A 14,440-nucleotide genomic window follows, 5' to 3' on the forward strand; every position below is an offset into this window, starting at 1 on the left:
TTTTTCTTTGTCATGAGCCTTCAAATTATTTTCAAAAATAACTCTGCAGAAATCAAATCTCCATTCAATCAGAGCCAAAACATTGCCAGAGGTCAACCCACCCTCTTCATTTCAGATTCGGAAGTACTGTCCTTTATTACATCTCTGATAGGTTATTGCAGGTCTTGTTTCAATTATCTTCCTGCACAAAGTGTTACAGCAGTTTCAAAATAGTGCTGCAAGAGTTCTGACCACATCATCTTTCAACTGACTTGGCTATGCTATGCAGAAATATTTTCAAAACTGTATGTGAAAAAGCTGTAAATTCCAGCATTGCAAAATAACAGTGGTTCCTACTAAATCAGGCATGTGAGGCTTTCAGCACTGGCCTTGAGAGAATCTCAAAACACAGCTACACAACTTCCATTGATACCAGTGCTTCCAGTTCTTTTGAATTATGCTTAAATCTACTGCAGTGTTCAAACTTATTGAATATCATGTTTTAAGAATAGGGTTACTCAGTATTTTAACACTGATACTGCTCATCTGTCAACTAATCTTCATCAGAATCTCATTCCACTTTCCAGTTGCACTTTTTTGCGTTCATTTTCTGGACTCAACTTTTCTGTTACAATGTTGGAGAAGTCAAAGTGGATGCACACACCCTTTTTGGGGTGCCAGTGTATCACATGGCACACTTGCAGTATGCACCTACTCACATTCACTGACACTGGGTCAACTTCAAGTTGTCAGTGGATGTAAGTGAATGTGGGAAATTGGAGTATCCGGAGAACACCCATAAGGACAAGAAATTGAAACTGAGTCTCTGGAACTCTGGTGCCAGAGTGGTTCTTCAGAGAAATGCCACAGAGGAACCATTTTTGGTTTCTAAATGACCCATCCATATGAAGGTTCTAGATCTGTATATCTGTATAATACGATCCTGGCTGCAAAAGGTTAGTATTGAATGAGTTGTTTACAAGACTGAGTCCAAAACAGAACTGAATATGCAGAGGTAAGATGGCAGGTTTAAGGGTTGGTGGAGGAAATGATATCATCTATGCCAGAACTAGAAGTGACATCATCAGAGGCATCTGGAACCTGGTGGGATTTCCCGGGAATGGTCTGCAAGAAACTGAGAGAGACAGTCAGTACACTCCACCACCCCCTGGTCTGATGTAGTATCATCACTCAAGCTCTTTAGCTGCCTCCTAACCGCACGTGTGTGACACTCCATTTCACAAAAAACCATGAACAGGTGACAACAGATTTATGAAATAACAACAGGTTCTTCCAGCAACCTTAAACATACTAATTCTTTAATGGCACTTTACAGTTCTTTACTAGGTTGTGCGGTTCCTTGCAGCACCATTGCAAGACCAAGTACCATTTCATTCTAGAAAGAGTTCTTTGCATAAAAAGTTGGTATTTGTGTTTGAGAAACGTCTTCTGAAAAAAACTGAAATTGTTAATGTTTGATAGGCTTTCTAGGAGAACACAAACAGATTAAGAAAACCTGAGCATAATCTGGATTACTGCATGCAGCAAGTGTTCTCTTAAAATCATGAGCCATTGGCATTTCACAAATCTGTTACCATCTATTCATGGTTATTTAATGCATGGAGCCTGTTGTGGATCTAAATAAACAAAGCTGTTTTTTTTCTGGAACCTTCATGCGGATGGCTCTTTAGGGAACCAAAAATGGTTCCCCTATGGGATTGCTCTGAAGAACTACTCGGACACCTTTATTTTTAAGAGTGTGCATACAATAACCCAGGCTAAATTCAGGTTTTCTTAATTAATGTTTTAGTATCATGCTAGGTATCCTACCATAATGTGTTTCCACATATTAGGAAGTTTTTCAAAGCACAAGGAACCAACTGCATATACAAAGAACCTGAAATGACATGGTGCTTCCTTTAGCAATAGTTCTATAAGGAACTACACAACCCTGTAAAGAACCACCAATAGCCATTAAAGAAGTACCATTTTTAAGAGTATGTGTGACAGAAGCAGCAAAAACTGTGCCACTGCTGCATCTGCTGGTTAAGTTATGAATGCCAATTCCAATGCACTAATGTCTTATAGAAACAGAGTTGGCTCACCATCTTCACATGAGGACAGAGCAATGGTCCCTTTTTCTAGAGTCTCACTTCCTTGTAATTTACCATTTATTTATGTCAGGGAATTCCATTACCAATTTAGCCTGCCTTGCAGTCCTGTATTACTTATGTTATATATGTTGCTTTGTAAAGTGCCTTGAGATCGTGCTAGCTCTATATAAAATGAGGATTGATCTTGACTGATTAATTAATTCATTTCCTTTCTGCACCAAAGGTTAGTTTTCGGATGGCAAATACTTTAAAAGCTGTTTCAGAATCACATCACCATTTTTAGTACCTAACCTATATTTGAAAGTTTGTCAGGGATCATCAATCAAGCATTTGTCATCATAGATTAACAGCCGAATAAAAAGTACACCTCGCGCCGCCTGCTAGAAGCTTCAGCACACTTAACTCATCCTATCCAAGAGCCATAAAACTTCTGTTAGTTAGAATTTCAAGTACTTGTTCTTTCTACCGAGAAGGCAGGTCTGTTGCAAAATGGAGTTTGCGATTCAGTGCCATCTGTTTTTCTTCTTGTAGCATTTAAAGTTGTATTTCGCGATATCTTTAAGCTCAACCAGTTTCGTTTTTACTGTGTAACCGTTCATTTCGGTTAGACTAATCCTGAACTTTAGACTTTTGCATATTTTGTGCGAAACCCTGGCGCTAACTTACTGTATCCCTAAATTCAGCTCCACAAAGCTACTCCATGGTATCCTCTGCGGTCCCAGTGAGCCAGTCTGTCCCGGTCGATCCTATACACCTGGAGGAAGAATAAAAAAAAAAGACACCGTGTAGCCTGTCGAGTCCAAGATAGACCGAAATATCTTATTTCAAAGTTTGGACATGTCTCCCACAATTTTGTTCTGATAAAGCTCTGAAAGAATCGGGCTCTTTAAATAGGTTATTTAGCAGAAGTGAAGTGTGTGCGGGCCACAGATAAAGTGGAAGACTCAAAACCCGCAGCTGGTTACAGTTTTCCACAATCTGCCGTCTTGTCTACCTTTGTATCTTATGATATACGGCGCAAGAAAAGTGATCTTCTGTTATGTTTATTAAGAAGGTTCTTATGGGTTTAAAACGCTTCTTTATAATCGCTTTGCTTTTTCTACATTTTGTAGAAAGTTATTACAAAAAAATACATTTCTATTAGCTCATATCTGCATTGAAAAAGGTCTAAAATAACATCAAAGCCAGTCACCTTTCGACATTACGGTTCAAATTAAACCGGTCAAAGTGCCTTACATTGCCAGGTGTTGCTATTTAGGGGGGCGCACCGTTCTGCCCTTCAGTCCACTCGATCAATTCTCTCCGAGAAAGGCAATTTCCAGCGCCTTGGAAAGCGGTCTTGAAAGAATAGGAGGCGCTTTTCTGTCGGCGCATATTAAAATGAAATTTTGTTTGTTACCTTTAAGAGCAAATTGCACTACCTGATTTGACTAATATGCAAGTGCGGTCAGATGCTCTGAGACAGCCAAGTTCAACGTACGCACCGTGCAGCTCTCTGCAGACAGCAGGTACTCATTTCTTCTTACTTTCTCTCTTTTTTAATATGACCGGAAAGCACATTGTGACCAGGATGTATTTATTATGTGTGTGTACCATCAGGATGGCTTTGGGAAATGGCAAGAGTGTAATTTTTTGAGAACGAACCCTTTGACGCCGGAGCTTGAAAGTTTAGCATCTTATCCCATATGTGCCCTAACGCTAAGACTGGCTGGCTGGCACAACCATGAATACTTTTGTGGATACCGAAAAGTCTCATCTGATCAGTGAGAAGAAAGCAAGAACCTACACCTTAAAACTGAAAAGGTAAAACTAAATCATTGAATTTCCATCTCATGCCTTGTGTCTGGTTAAAAACAGCTATATTTAATTTTACACTGCTGGAAGAAGCACGGCGTTTAATAGCTAACGATTACTGTACAGTTTTAAACATTGTTTTGTTAATTATCATTATGCAAAGAATGACTGTTTTCATTATTTCTATATTCAGCCGATTTCACAATAAATTTAACACTGTGAAAGCATCTATCTATCTATCTATCTATCTATCTATCTATCTATCTATCTATCTATCTAATGTAAGCTGCGTATGCAAGCATTAATCAGATACAAAGAATATTTTAATATTTACATTATAGAGAAGTGTGTTATGTTAATACGATGCTATCGACAGTTTTTTAATCATTCAAAAATGATACATATAAGAAGTAATGCAGGTTTTCTTAAATAGAAGATTTTGAGGTCAAAAAATGTTTAAGCAGGTTTTTAATATTCTGTCGATAAGCAGGTATTTAATAAGTTGTAAAAGGTACATTGTGCAAGCTACCAGTGTGATTCTGTCTTCATAACCTAGTATATTCATTTCATAATTTTAATTTTAGATAACTGTGAATTCTAATTTTTGATAACTGTGATGGAATTTACAAGAGCTTGCATAAAGGCATTGACAAGTTTATTACGGGCAGGGTGCTTACACATTTTTTATTGCCCCACCCATTGCGGACAATTCAAATTCAAGTGTAATAATAATAAAATAAAATTTACTATAACAGACATCCACTTGAATTCCGTTAAAATCTAATGAAAAAGAAATATTACTCAGATGAATTAATTATATAAAAGCAATACACAGTAGCTACATGAAAAGTGAAATTCGCCTACACCTGGGCAGTTTGTGTTTTCGGAGTCTATGAGCCTTATTTGTAGATATGCGTTTTCTTTTCCGTTCCTTGGCTGCTGACGTTTTCGGCGATTGAGCCAGTCTGAGAGTGCGTCTCGGCAGTGCCCAATATATACGATTACATACTAGAAGACACGTGCGAAAAAAGATCATTTAGCCTTTGGAGTCTAGCCAGCCGACTCTTGGTCCGTTAGTTGCGGTATAGAAAAGGAAGAAGACAATTAACTGTTATCCCTGGGGGAAGTGAGGCTTCTGAAATAACCTAAATAGTAAAAAAAAAAGTAACGCTTGATTTCGGATTTAACAACAACAAAATCAATCCATCGTTTATGGAGAGCGAAGAAATAAATATTAACATTTGTGAGAAATTTACATGCACGAGACTCGGGTGTTAAAACATAGAACATTAGATTGATTAGCGCATTCTTATTACACATATTCCTCAAAGTTTTGCTCTATTTCTATGTTTATATATTTTTGTCGATACTTATTAATGATACAGTGGACAGTACTGCTCCTTCTCAAGTTGGTAAAAAATGCCCAAAAGGTGTCCACTGAACCTATTAGATTTAGTAAGTTTAAAATTTTAGTGCCCTATTATTCAAGGGCTTTAAGAGCGAGTAGGCGCATGTGGAAATTTACACTACACTGTAGTAATGCAGTAATGATTCTTGTTTCAAGTCTGGTAATTAAATCATTTTCCTGTATTTGTAGTAATGCACATTAACACAAAGTACACGTTAATCCACTTATATAGGCAGCAAAAACGAGCTTTGCATTCCTCATTTATCAAAACAACAAAAAATAGATGCTATTAAAAGGAGAGCGTATTTACTGCCATACTTTCTGTCCCAGACACGTGCGTATTCGACGAATGTCACTTCATCGTGTGGTCATCCCCGAGATCACAGCGGTTGACGGCCACGCGCATGAGCACTGCTAGTGTCACTCACTGAAGCAGGGCATTGCAACTGCGCACGTGCCTCCCTGAGCTCACAGCACCCCTGCCTCACTATTTCATACTTTTGAATGTTTAAGGTACAGCAAGGAAATTGAACATTTCTCCATGAGATGTGCTACAGTATGCCTATATCATCTTAAAACTAGACAATGGTTTCTATCATTTTTATCCATTTTATCAAGTTAAACACATTTCCCGTTTATTTAAATTAAACTCAAATACTGAGTATAATCACAAAAAAATATTATTCCAATTTAGAGCTTTCTTATAAAATTCACCATTTGATTTCTTGTCGCTTTTAACTCATTTTTGTTATTTTATTTAAATATCTTTTTAGGGAGGTTTCATTGGAATTTGATTTTTAAAATATCGAACTATTCTCCCATTGACAAGAGGTGTCCGTTTCTTACCAAGGTAGATAATAATACTGCAGAAGTACAACATATCCAACTAGAATACAACGAAACTGTCAAAGTGCAGCATGGTTAAAAATTGTCACAATCCCTGATTTTTAAGTTCTGTTTAATTTATTTTAGGAGCCGAAAAAGTGTGCTTTATTTGCAACTTGGGGACAATATAGTAAATGTAACCACTTTCATTTGATTTTCATTTCAGACTGTACATGCCTGTGTAACTCAGAATAAACGTGATTTTTTTTTTCAATGACCAAATTCATTTTCACGCCTGAACACATTTAGGACAGTTTGTGATGAATGGCTCTGTGGAGCTTCAGTTCACAGAGACACTAATGTGAGCAAATGAATCCGTAATCTCTCATTACAGTCATCTGATTACTAAAGGGAAAACGGCGATAGCGAAATATTGATATTCCTTTTATTCTCCTCGATCTTGATATATAAGTCATTTTCTGAAATAAAATGCTGCAGTGTAATACGTTAAGGCGAAACACAAGGCTTTGTTAGAAGATCTGTTGTTCGAAGGTTGTCTTGTCTGTTATAATTTAACAAATAGTCCGATCTTTTCCTCACTGATCTAATAAAATAAATAAAATGGGCTGAATGTTTATAATTAAACAATTAAAATAACACCTTGATATATTAACTGATACAATATTAGCGTTGTTTTAACATCGATTTGATTGCAACAAAAATGAACGATGTTTTCCGGATTCTATAATTCTTATAAAAAACGATGCCAATGCCGAAATTTCAAAAGTGATATAGGAGATGATGTTTTCCTTCTATGTGGTTTAAAACCGTTAGCAAATAAACTGCAAAGCTAGCGTGCTTATTATATGTTATAATTTACCTTTAGTACAAATACAAAATCACTAAATAAATATGATGGAAGTGAAGTTTTTTTTGAAAGAAGAAATTAGTTCTAATGTGAAGTTTACTAATCTTACCATTCTATCTATCTATCTAGTGTATATAAATATATATACTGTATATATAGACAGTATTATATGTATACATATACAGACAGTTTTATATGTGTGTGTATATATATATATATATAGACAGTATTATATTATATATATAGTATTATATGTGTGTGTGTGTATATATATACATATACAGTATATATACTTATACAGACAGTATCATATCGCATACTAGATTGACAGATAGACAGAAGAAAAGGAACGTAAGGTATACTCGTCATTTTTCAAAGTGTCCATTCGCACAAAGCTCACCTCCAGCACACATCATAATGTTCGCTGCTAATAACTTCGCTATCGAAATTTTACACTCTGTGTCACTGGCAAAAATGTATTCTCGTAATATTCATTAAACCGTTAGAACATAAAATGAAACTGAGAGATGGCCATCATTAAGTAAATTATGGGACGGAGATAATCGACAAATTCACGGAGCATGAAAAAATGACACCAAGAGAGAATTATCCTTGAATGAAAAGAGGCAATATGATTTTCCCTAAATTTTGAACAACTTTCAATAGAAAATATGGTCATTAATTAATAAGCATTGCAAAGTTAAACGAAGACTGAAAAACGTGTTACTTGGAAATATTTTAGCCAGTGTCTGGAATTTGCATCGAATAAATATAACACCGATTTTGCCCAGAAATTCAGTAGGTGGGAAACCGAGATTTTAATTTGCTACACTATCAGTATACACGAATTTTCGGCGGATTGTCCGATGTGATTTACTGCTAAATCACTGGAAAAACGGCAAAATGAATCCAAATGTTCACTTAATCACAAACAAAGGAGTCATCGTACACCTTTAGAAAATAACACACGTTTAAAGCAAATGTTCGCGATTTTTTTTTAAAACGTCCACGTTGTAGGAGACTCCCACACAAATGTCAGGTTTTTATTTTCCTTAATGTAGTGCTGCAGCTTGAGACTCCAGATGTTTGCGCAGTTATATAATAAACCCCGAGCAGCAACTGCTTGGCAAATGTTAGGATACCGATACAACAGATGAGAAATGAGACATGAAGCATTTCTGAAATAACTATTAGCCTGGCTTGTATAGCCGCAGGCAGTTTGTTCACAAGCAAACCAAAAAGCCATTGATTAGATATTTACTTCTGACTTGCTAATGATCTCATATATTTCTGTTCTTATAGGATACAATCTTTTTCAAACTGCTGCACTGTTGGTAGCCGACATTTATGTTTTCAAATGATAGCTGTAAGGGGTCTTCAGCGTTTCAAATATGTGTGTGCCTATATATATATATATATATATATATATATATATATATATATATATATATATATATTTCCAGGAACTTGAAATTAAAATTGATTAAAGTTGAAACATCAACACCACATTTCCCAGTGGCCAGGGTCATTTTTTATTCCTTATCTGTTTCCAGTCAGGGTTTTTGGGTCATTGCTTTCATTATCCTCATAGCCCATACTATATGTGGCTGATGTATACGTGTAGTTTTTCACCATCTTAAACAGCAATGTGTATAAGTGTTTATTAAGTTACAGAAGACCATTTGTGCACAGGTAAAAATTCTCCCTCATCCAATGAGAATTTGTATCCCAAACGATGGTTTTCCTAGAGTGATATAATGAGAGGACGACCCTGCAGCTGTTTCATAGTATTTGGGCCTGTGAGTGGTGGTTCTCGGGTTGATAATTCATGTACATAACAGATGCCAAGAGAATATAACATGAAATCGCACCCGGTTTAGTTGGATGTTTCTAAGAGGAAAACCCCATGCTTTAGGCAGTGACTAGAAACAAGCAGGGCAGGGGCTTCCTAAATGCTTTGCGTGATGGAGTTCTTCTTCCAGGAGGTCTTACCATTATGGAGATCCATTAGGATCATGCAGCCTCCAGTTGTGTACCCTGAGGTATCTTTGGAGTTAGCATGAGCTTAGCTGGCAAGTAGAGCAACTGTTGTTGAAACAGTCTACATGGCGGAAACTGTTTTATTGTGTAGGCCATTTGTTACCAAAATAGAGACAAACCAGCCTGTAATGCATTTAGGAGGTGTTAGGTTTCATGTTATATTGCATTTTCTTCCCCATATAAATAAGATGTTATTATAGTTATGTACTTTGTCAATCTGATTCAGCATTACAATCTAACTGACTGTACCAAGCACCTTGTCATGGTGTATACTCTGAATTGTATTATAAAATGAAGACAGGTTAATTAATGATTAATCTGCAGAACAAGTGTGTTTGTGACACATTCCTTCACAATGATGCTTTTGTTTTCTCCACTTGGGTTTCCCTCCACATCTGAACTTTAATAACATATTATGTACTAAAAAGAACATTTTGGAACTTTGCTGGTACTACTGAACATAATGAGGCTTAGCACTGCTGCCTCCTAGCTCTGTGAAGTTATGGCTCAGTTTCCCAGGTCAGTCACTTTCTCCGTGTGTGATTATCCTCCAGGTAATCATATCTTTTTTTTCTCACATCCCACAAACATATCTGCAACACTGACTGGTGATTCTCTGTGAGGTTGATTATGGGAGTTTGGGGACTGTGGCATGTGACAGGGTGGAGTCTCAGGCTGCTCATCTAGGTGGTAGCTCTCAACAACAATGTATTTCTTGTAAATCACGCAAGGAATGCCTCATTGGGATTTAACAGGCCCTGATTTTTGCCATTCCCCCAACCTTGATTCCCTGAGAGGACAAGATAAAACTCCATTCATCCATTTATCTTTATTCTGAACCCACTTATTCCAGATCAGGTTTGTGGGTAACTAATGACACAAAGCATGGACCAAATCATTCTAAAGGCACATTTATGGTCTGAAAATCACTTATATCTAAAAAAACTAAAACAAAATACAACAATTTGTTATTCTGTATCCTAAGGAAAACCCATACAGACATGGGGTAACATAGACAGTGACCAGACTGGAATTTGAACACATTTTCCATAAATCGTGAAGAAGGAACACTACATTTCCAGATCAATTCAACATCCTTTCATCTGCTGAACCTGCTTAGTCCAGCTATAAAGTCACGGGACGCCAGAGCCTGAGCCAGTGCTATGAGAATTAGCACCTCACAGCTGCATTTGATACAGTAGATCATAATGTTCTCCTTCATCGTCTTCACTATATAATTGGACTTTCTGGCATTGCTTTGGAGTGGTTCGAGTCCTATCTTACAGATAGGGCTGAGTATGTGGCCTTGGGGGATGCTAAATCTTGTACCCACACTGTCACCTGTGGGGTCCCACAAGGATCAGTCCTTGGGCCGACCCTTTTTAATATCTATCTATGCTACCCCTGGGTCACATCATCCGCAAGCATGGAGTTTCCTTCCATTGCTATGTCGAAGACACGCAACTCTACTGTGTGTGAGACTAGATTTGACTTCTCCTACACCTCCATCAACTCTTTCCTCTTGCTTGGATGAGATTGAGGCCAGGATGCCCAAGAACTTCCTCAAGCTGAACAGCACTAAAACTGAAGCTCTTTTAATTGGCACCCCCCATCAACTTCGTTCCCCTGTAAATTGTATTTCCTTTTCTGACCGTACCATTACCCTCTCCCCTTCTGTTACAAATCTGGGTGTCAAGGTAGACACCCATCTCTTATTTGATACACATGTCCATCACCTTTGTAAAATTGCATTCCTTCATCTCCGAAACATAGCCAAACTCCGCCCCTACCTCTCCCTCTGTGATGCTGAAAAGCTGGTTCATGCCTTTGTCTCATCCAGGCTGGATTATTATAATGCACTGCTCATCTGGGTCCCTAGCAAGAGCCTTCAAAAGCTCCAGCAAATTCAAAATAGTGCTGCAAGAATCCTGATGAGGGTGCGGAAATGAACACATTTCACCAATCCTTTGGTCACTTCATTGGCTCCCTATTCACCTCCGTATCAAATACAAACTCTGTTCGTTTACTCACCAGTGTATCCATGGAAATTCTCCACAGTATCTTAAAGAACTCCTTATACTATAATCCACTGCAAGAAACCTCCGTTTTGCAAATACCTACTGCCTTCACCCCCTATGACCAAACTTCGTACAATGGGTGACCGAGCCTTTGCAGCCGCTGCTCCACAGCTCTGGAATGGCCTACCAGAGAGCCTGAGAACACAGCAGATTGTGGGCTGTTTTAAAAAACAGCTAAAGACGTTTTTATTTAGGAAAGCTTATTAACAAGAATGCTATAATTATTGTTGTTTTATCTCTGTTTTTATCTTGCTTTGCCTTTGTTTAAACTTTTTATGTAGCACTTTGAGGTTTACTGGTAATATAAAGTGCCCTTTAAATAAAAGGCATTATTATTATTATTATTATGTAAGACAAGAACTTACTCTGGAAGATGCCCATTGCTAATGAACCTGACCCAGAGTACCCAGAGAAAGAAACATTTAATATAAATTAGGAGCACTGAGCAACTGTCAGAGGGGAATTTGGATCTACTTAGTAATGCTTGTTGAGCTAATCGGATATCTTACTTTGAAGACATACTGTCTATTTTTTTGAATCAAACAGGATATTGTTCTTCAGAAAATGGTTTATTTTTTTAAAAGTTCTGTAATAAATAGGGCAGCATGTTGGTGCAGTGGTTGGAGCTGCTGCCTCATGGGCCTAAAGTCCCCATTACTGGGTTCAAAATCTGCCCCTAGTCATTGTGTATGTGGGGAATAGGCACTTTCACATTTCTCTGTGGGTTTTCTTCCAGCTATTCTAGTCTTCTTTTTACATCCACAAAGGCATGGTGGTTAGGTTCCTTTTTCTACTCTAAATTTCCCTGTTTTTGTGTGGAGGTGTCAATGAATGGGCCTTTTATTGGACCAGATTTCTGGTCATGTCTGCTTCCTGCCTTACTCCTAATGCTGCTGACACAGTCTACAATCCTTGAAACTCTGAACTGGAGGAAGAAGGTTTGGGCATGTTATAATAATGAATAAATGACGTGACCTAAACATTTAAATACTCAATGAATTTTCTCCCTCTGTGTGCCATGCTTTATCACACAAATAGTAATTAATTGTTTACTGCTTTCAATCTGCTTTTAAAACTTGTGCAGTCACTCTGTTTTCTACCCAACCCAAAGCAGAAAAGGAAAAACCAACCTAAGAAAGGGCAGCAGTTCATGCCATGACTCAATCACATGCAGACTCATGAGACTAATTTAAAATCGCCACTCACCAGACATCCATATGATTAGGTTAGCATCTGTAATGTGGTCCTGGAAGGCCGTAGTGGCTGCAGGCTTTTGTTTTAACCCAGTGTCTTAAAACCAAGCTGGTTATTGTTGAAGCACTTACTCCTCAAGCAACATTTTTATGTTTCATCTGAGTTGTCTCTCTTGTTAAGATTCCCCACCCTTAATTGCTTATTTTAGTCTTAATTAGCTGCATTTACGGTTTTAACTGCTAGCAATATGACGCAAATGACAAAGAAACCAGAAGATCTCTATTTAATTGTTTCCTTTTAAACCTGAATACATTGATCTGGTTTGATAAAATATTTGGAAGGAAACTGAAGTGAAAAAGGCGAAGGACTGAGAATTACACATTTGCTTGAGGCAATAAGTTATCTGGCTAATATCCTTAGAAAGGAAAAAAATATACAGGATAAGAATGACCTGACATGACAGTGTGAAAACTAAATAAAATTAAAAAAGATGTGTTGCTGACAATGATTGTTTTCTAATTAAGCAGTCAGGTTGGAACAAAAACCTGCAGCCACTACGTCCACTCCATGACCAACTCTGCAGAGCCTTGATATGAGAGAAAAAAATAATCACCTGGTCTGAAAATGCATGTTGACCAAGGGAGAACAAGCAAACTCCACACATACATCAGGATTCAAACACAGCTCGCCACAGATACTGTATGCCATTCAAGTGCAAAAGTTACTGAGCATTTTAACTTTCTCTTTTCTAGTACAGAACTGAAAGAAAAAAAATGAAGGGCAAGATCCAACCTGCAAATGTTGCAATCGAGCTCCAGCCTCACTAGGCCACAGGTGTTGGGCGTGTACCAAATTAATATAATTTTGGACCAAACTTTTTAAATGCCTGTCACACAATTTTGGTGTGACAATCCCTCCTAATCCACTAAGAGCTGTGTTTGGTGTACTCACAGATGGGCGTAAAGTGGAGAAGGACAAACAAACTGTAATTGCCTTTACTTCACTACTAGCATGTCGACTTATCTTGCTCAACTGGAAGCATCCTAGCCCACCTCTTTTAAGTCAGTGGCCTACTTATGTTATATATTGTTTGAAATTGAAAAAAAATTCTTACTTAGAGAATCTGTTTAAAACTTTTTTTAAACCTGGCTGAAACTAATCAATAACATTTTAGAATAAGCATTTATATTGGGGAGAGAGACTCATTTCTCTCTTTACTATTCTCAAAAGTTTTACTCTGGCTGTTGGCCTTCCCCTCTTTCTCATGGGTGGGGGTTGAATTGAGTTTAGTTATCTTAAGTTTGATTTGATTGTATGGGATGTACATGCTTTTAATAAATTCAATAAAAGATTAAAAAAATGAATGTAAAAGAAAGCTCTAACAAAAATAAAACATGAAATGCAAGACTGTATGACCTCTAGGATTAGCTACTTGTCTAAGTCTAAAACAGCCAGGGCAGACATTGTCTACCTGTGACTCTAAATTAGAACGATGGAGTTCATGATAAAATTCATTACAGAAGTGGCAGAAATGTATGAAAAAATGAAATCAAATAAGAATGAAAAATACAAACAATTATATTGTACCTACAACATGTATAACATGGCTTGAAAGTGTTGTAGAATGACTTTGATGCTGATGTACCTTAGAAGGTTAAATTTTTTTCATTATTGAGCTGATGGTTATAATTTTGAAAACTGACCAATTATTAATTAAAAAATGTCACAAACTCTTCAAAATATGTCCTACTGCATTGTTAGTTGGAAAATGTCCACTGATTCATACATGCATTTCCTGCATTGATTTATTTCACCTAAAGTCATGTGATAGGCAAAATATCCATCCATCCATCCACTTTCTGGACCTGCTTATTTCAAATCAAGCATGTCCTGTATTAGGCCAACAGTCAAGGGGCTGAAAGGTGCCTTTATATTTTAACTATCAACACTTTAGATGGAATTGAAGCATCGCAAGGCATAGAATATAGCAAATGGGACTCTTGATCTGGATCTGACTTACCAACCTTCAGCCAAATAGACAATTAAACTTTACAACTAATTCTGTTAAAAAAATCACATCAAGAAAAAAAAAAAGCACTTGAGAAAATGTTGAATGCCCGCACTCTGTTTTTTTATGCCT

At 37.2% G+C, this 14,440-nt stretch overlaps 1 protein-coding gene across 1 annotated transcript in view; it reads left to right on the forward strand.

Moving 5' to 3' along the window:
- The first annotated feature begins 3,410 nt into the window (after positions 1-3,410).
- slc30a2 (solute carrier family 30 member 2) overlaps positions 3,411-14,440 on the forward strand; it is a 135,729-nt gene continuing 124,699 nt past the window's right edge. Inside the window, exons 1-2 of the mRNA XM_039749018.1 lie at positions 3,411-3,601; positions 3,693-3,896. Of these exons, the coding sequence (XP_039604952.1) occupies positions 3,817-3,896 (80 nt within the window). The 5' untranslated portion in view covers positions 3,411-3,601; positions 3,693-3,816. The remainder of the gene's footprint in view (positions 3,602-3,692; positions 3,897-14,440) is intronic.

This window comes from Polypterus senegalus, chromosome 3 (genome assembly GCF_016835505.1).
Source record: "Polypterus senegalus isolate Bchr_013 chromosome 3, ASM1683550v1, whole genome shotgun sequence".
NCBI lineage: Eukaryota > Metazoa > Chordata > Cladistia > Polypteriformes > Polypteridae > Polypterus > Polypterus senegalus.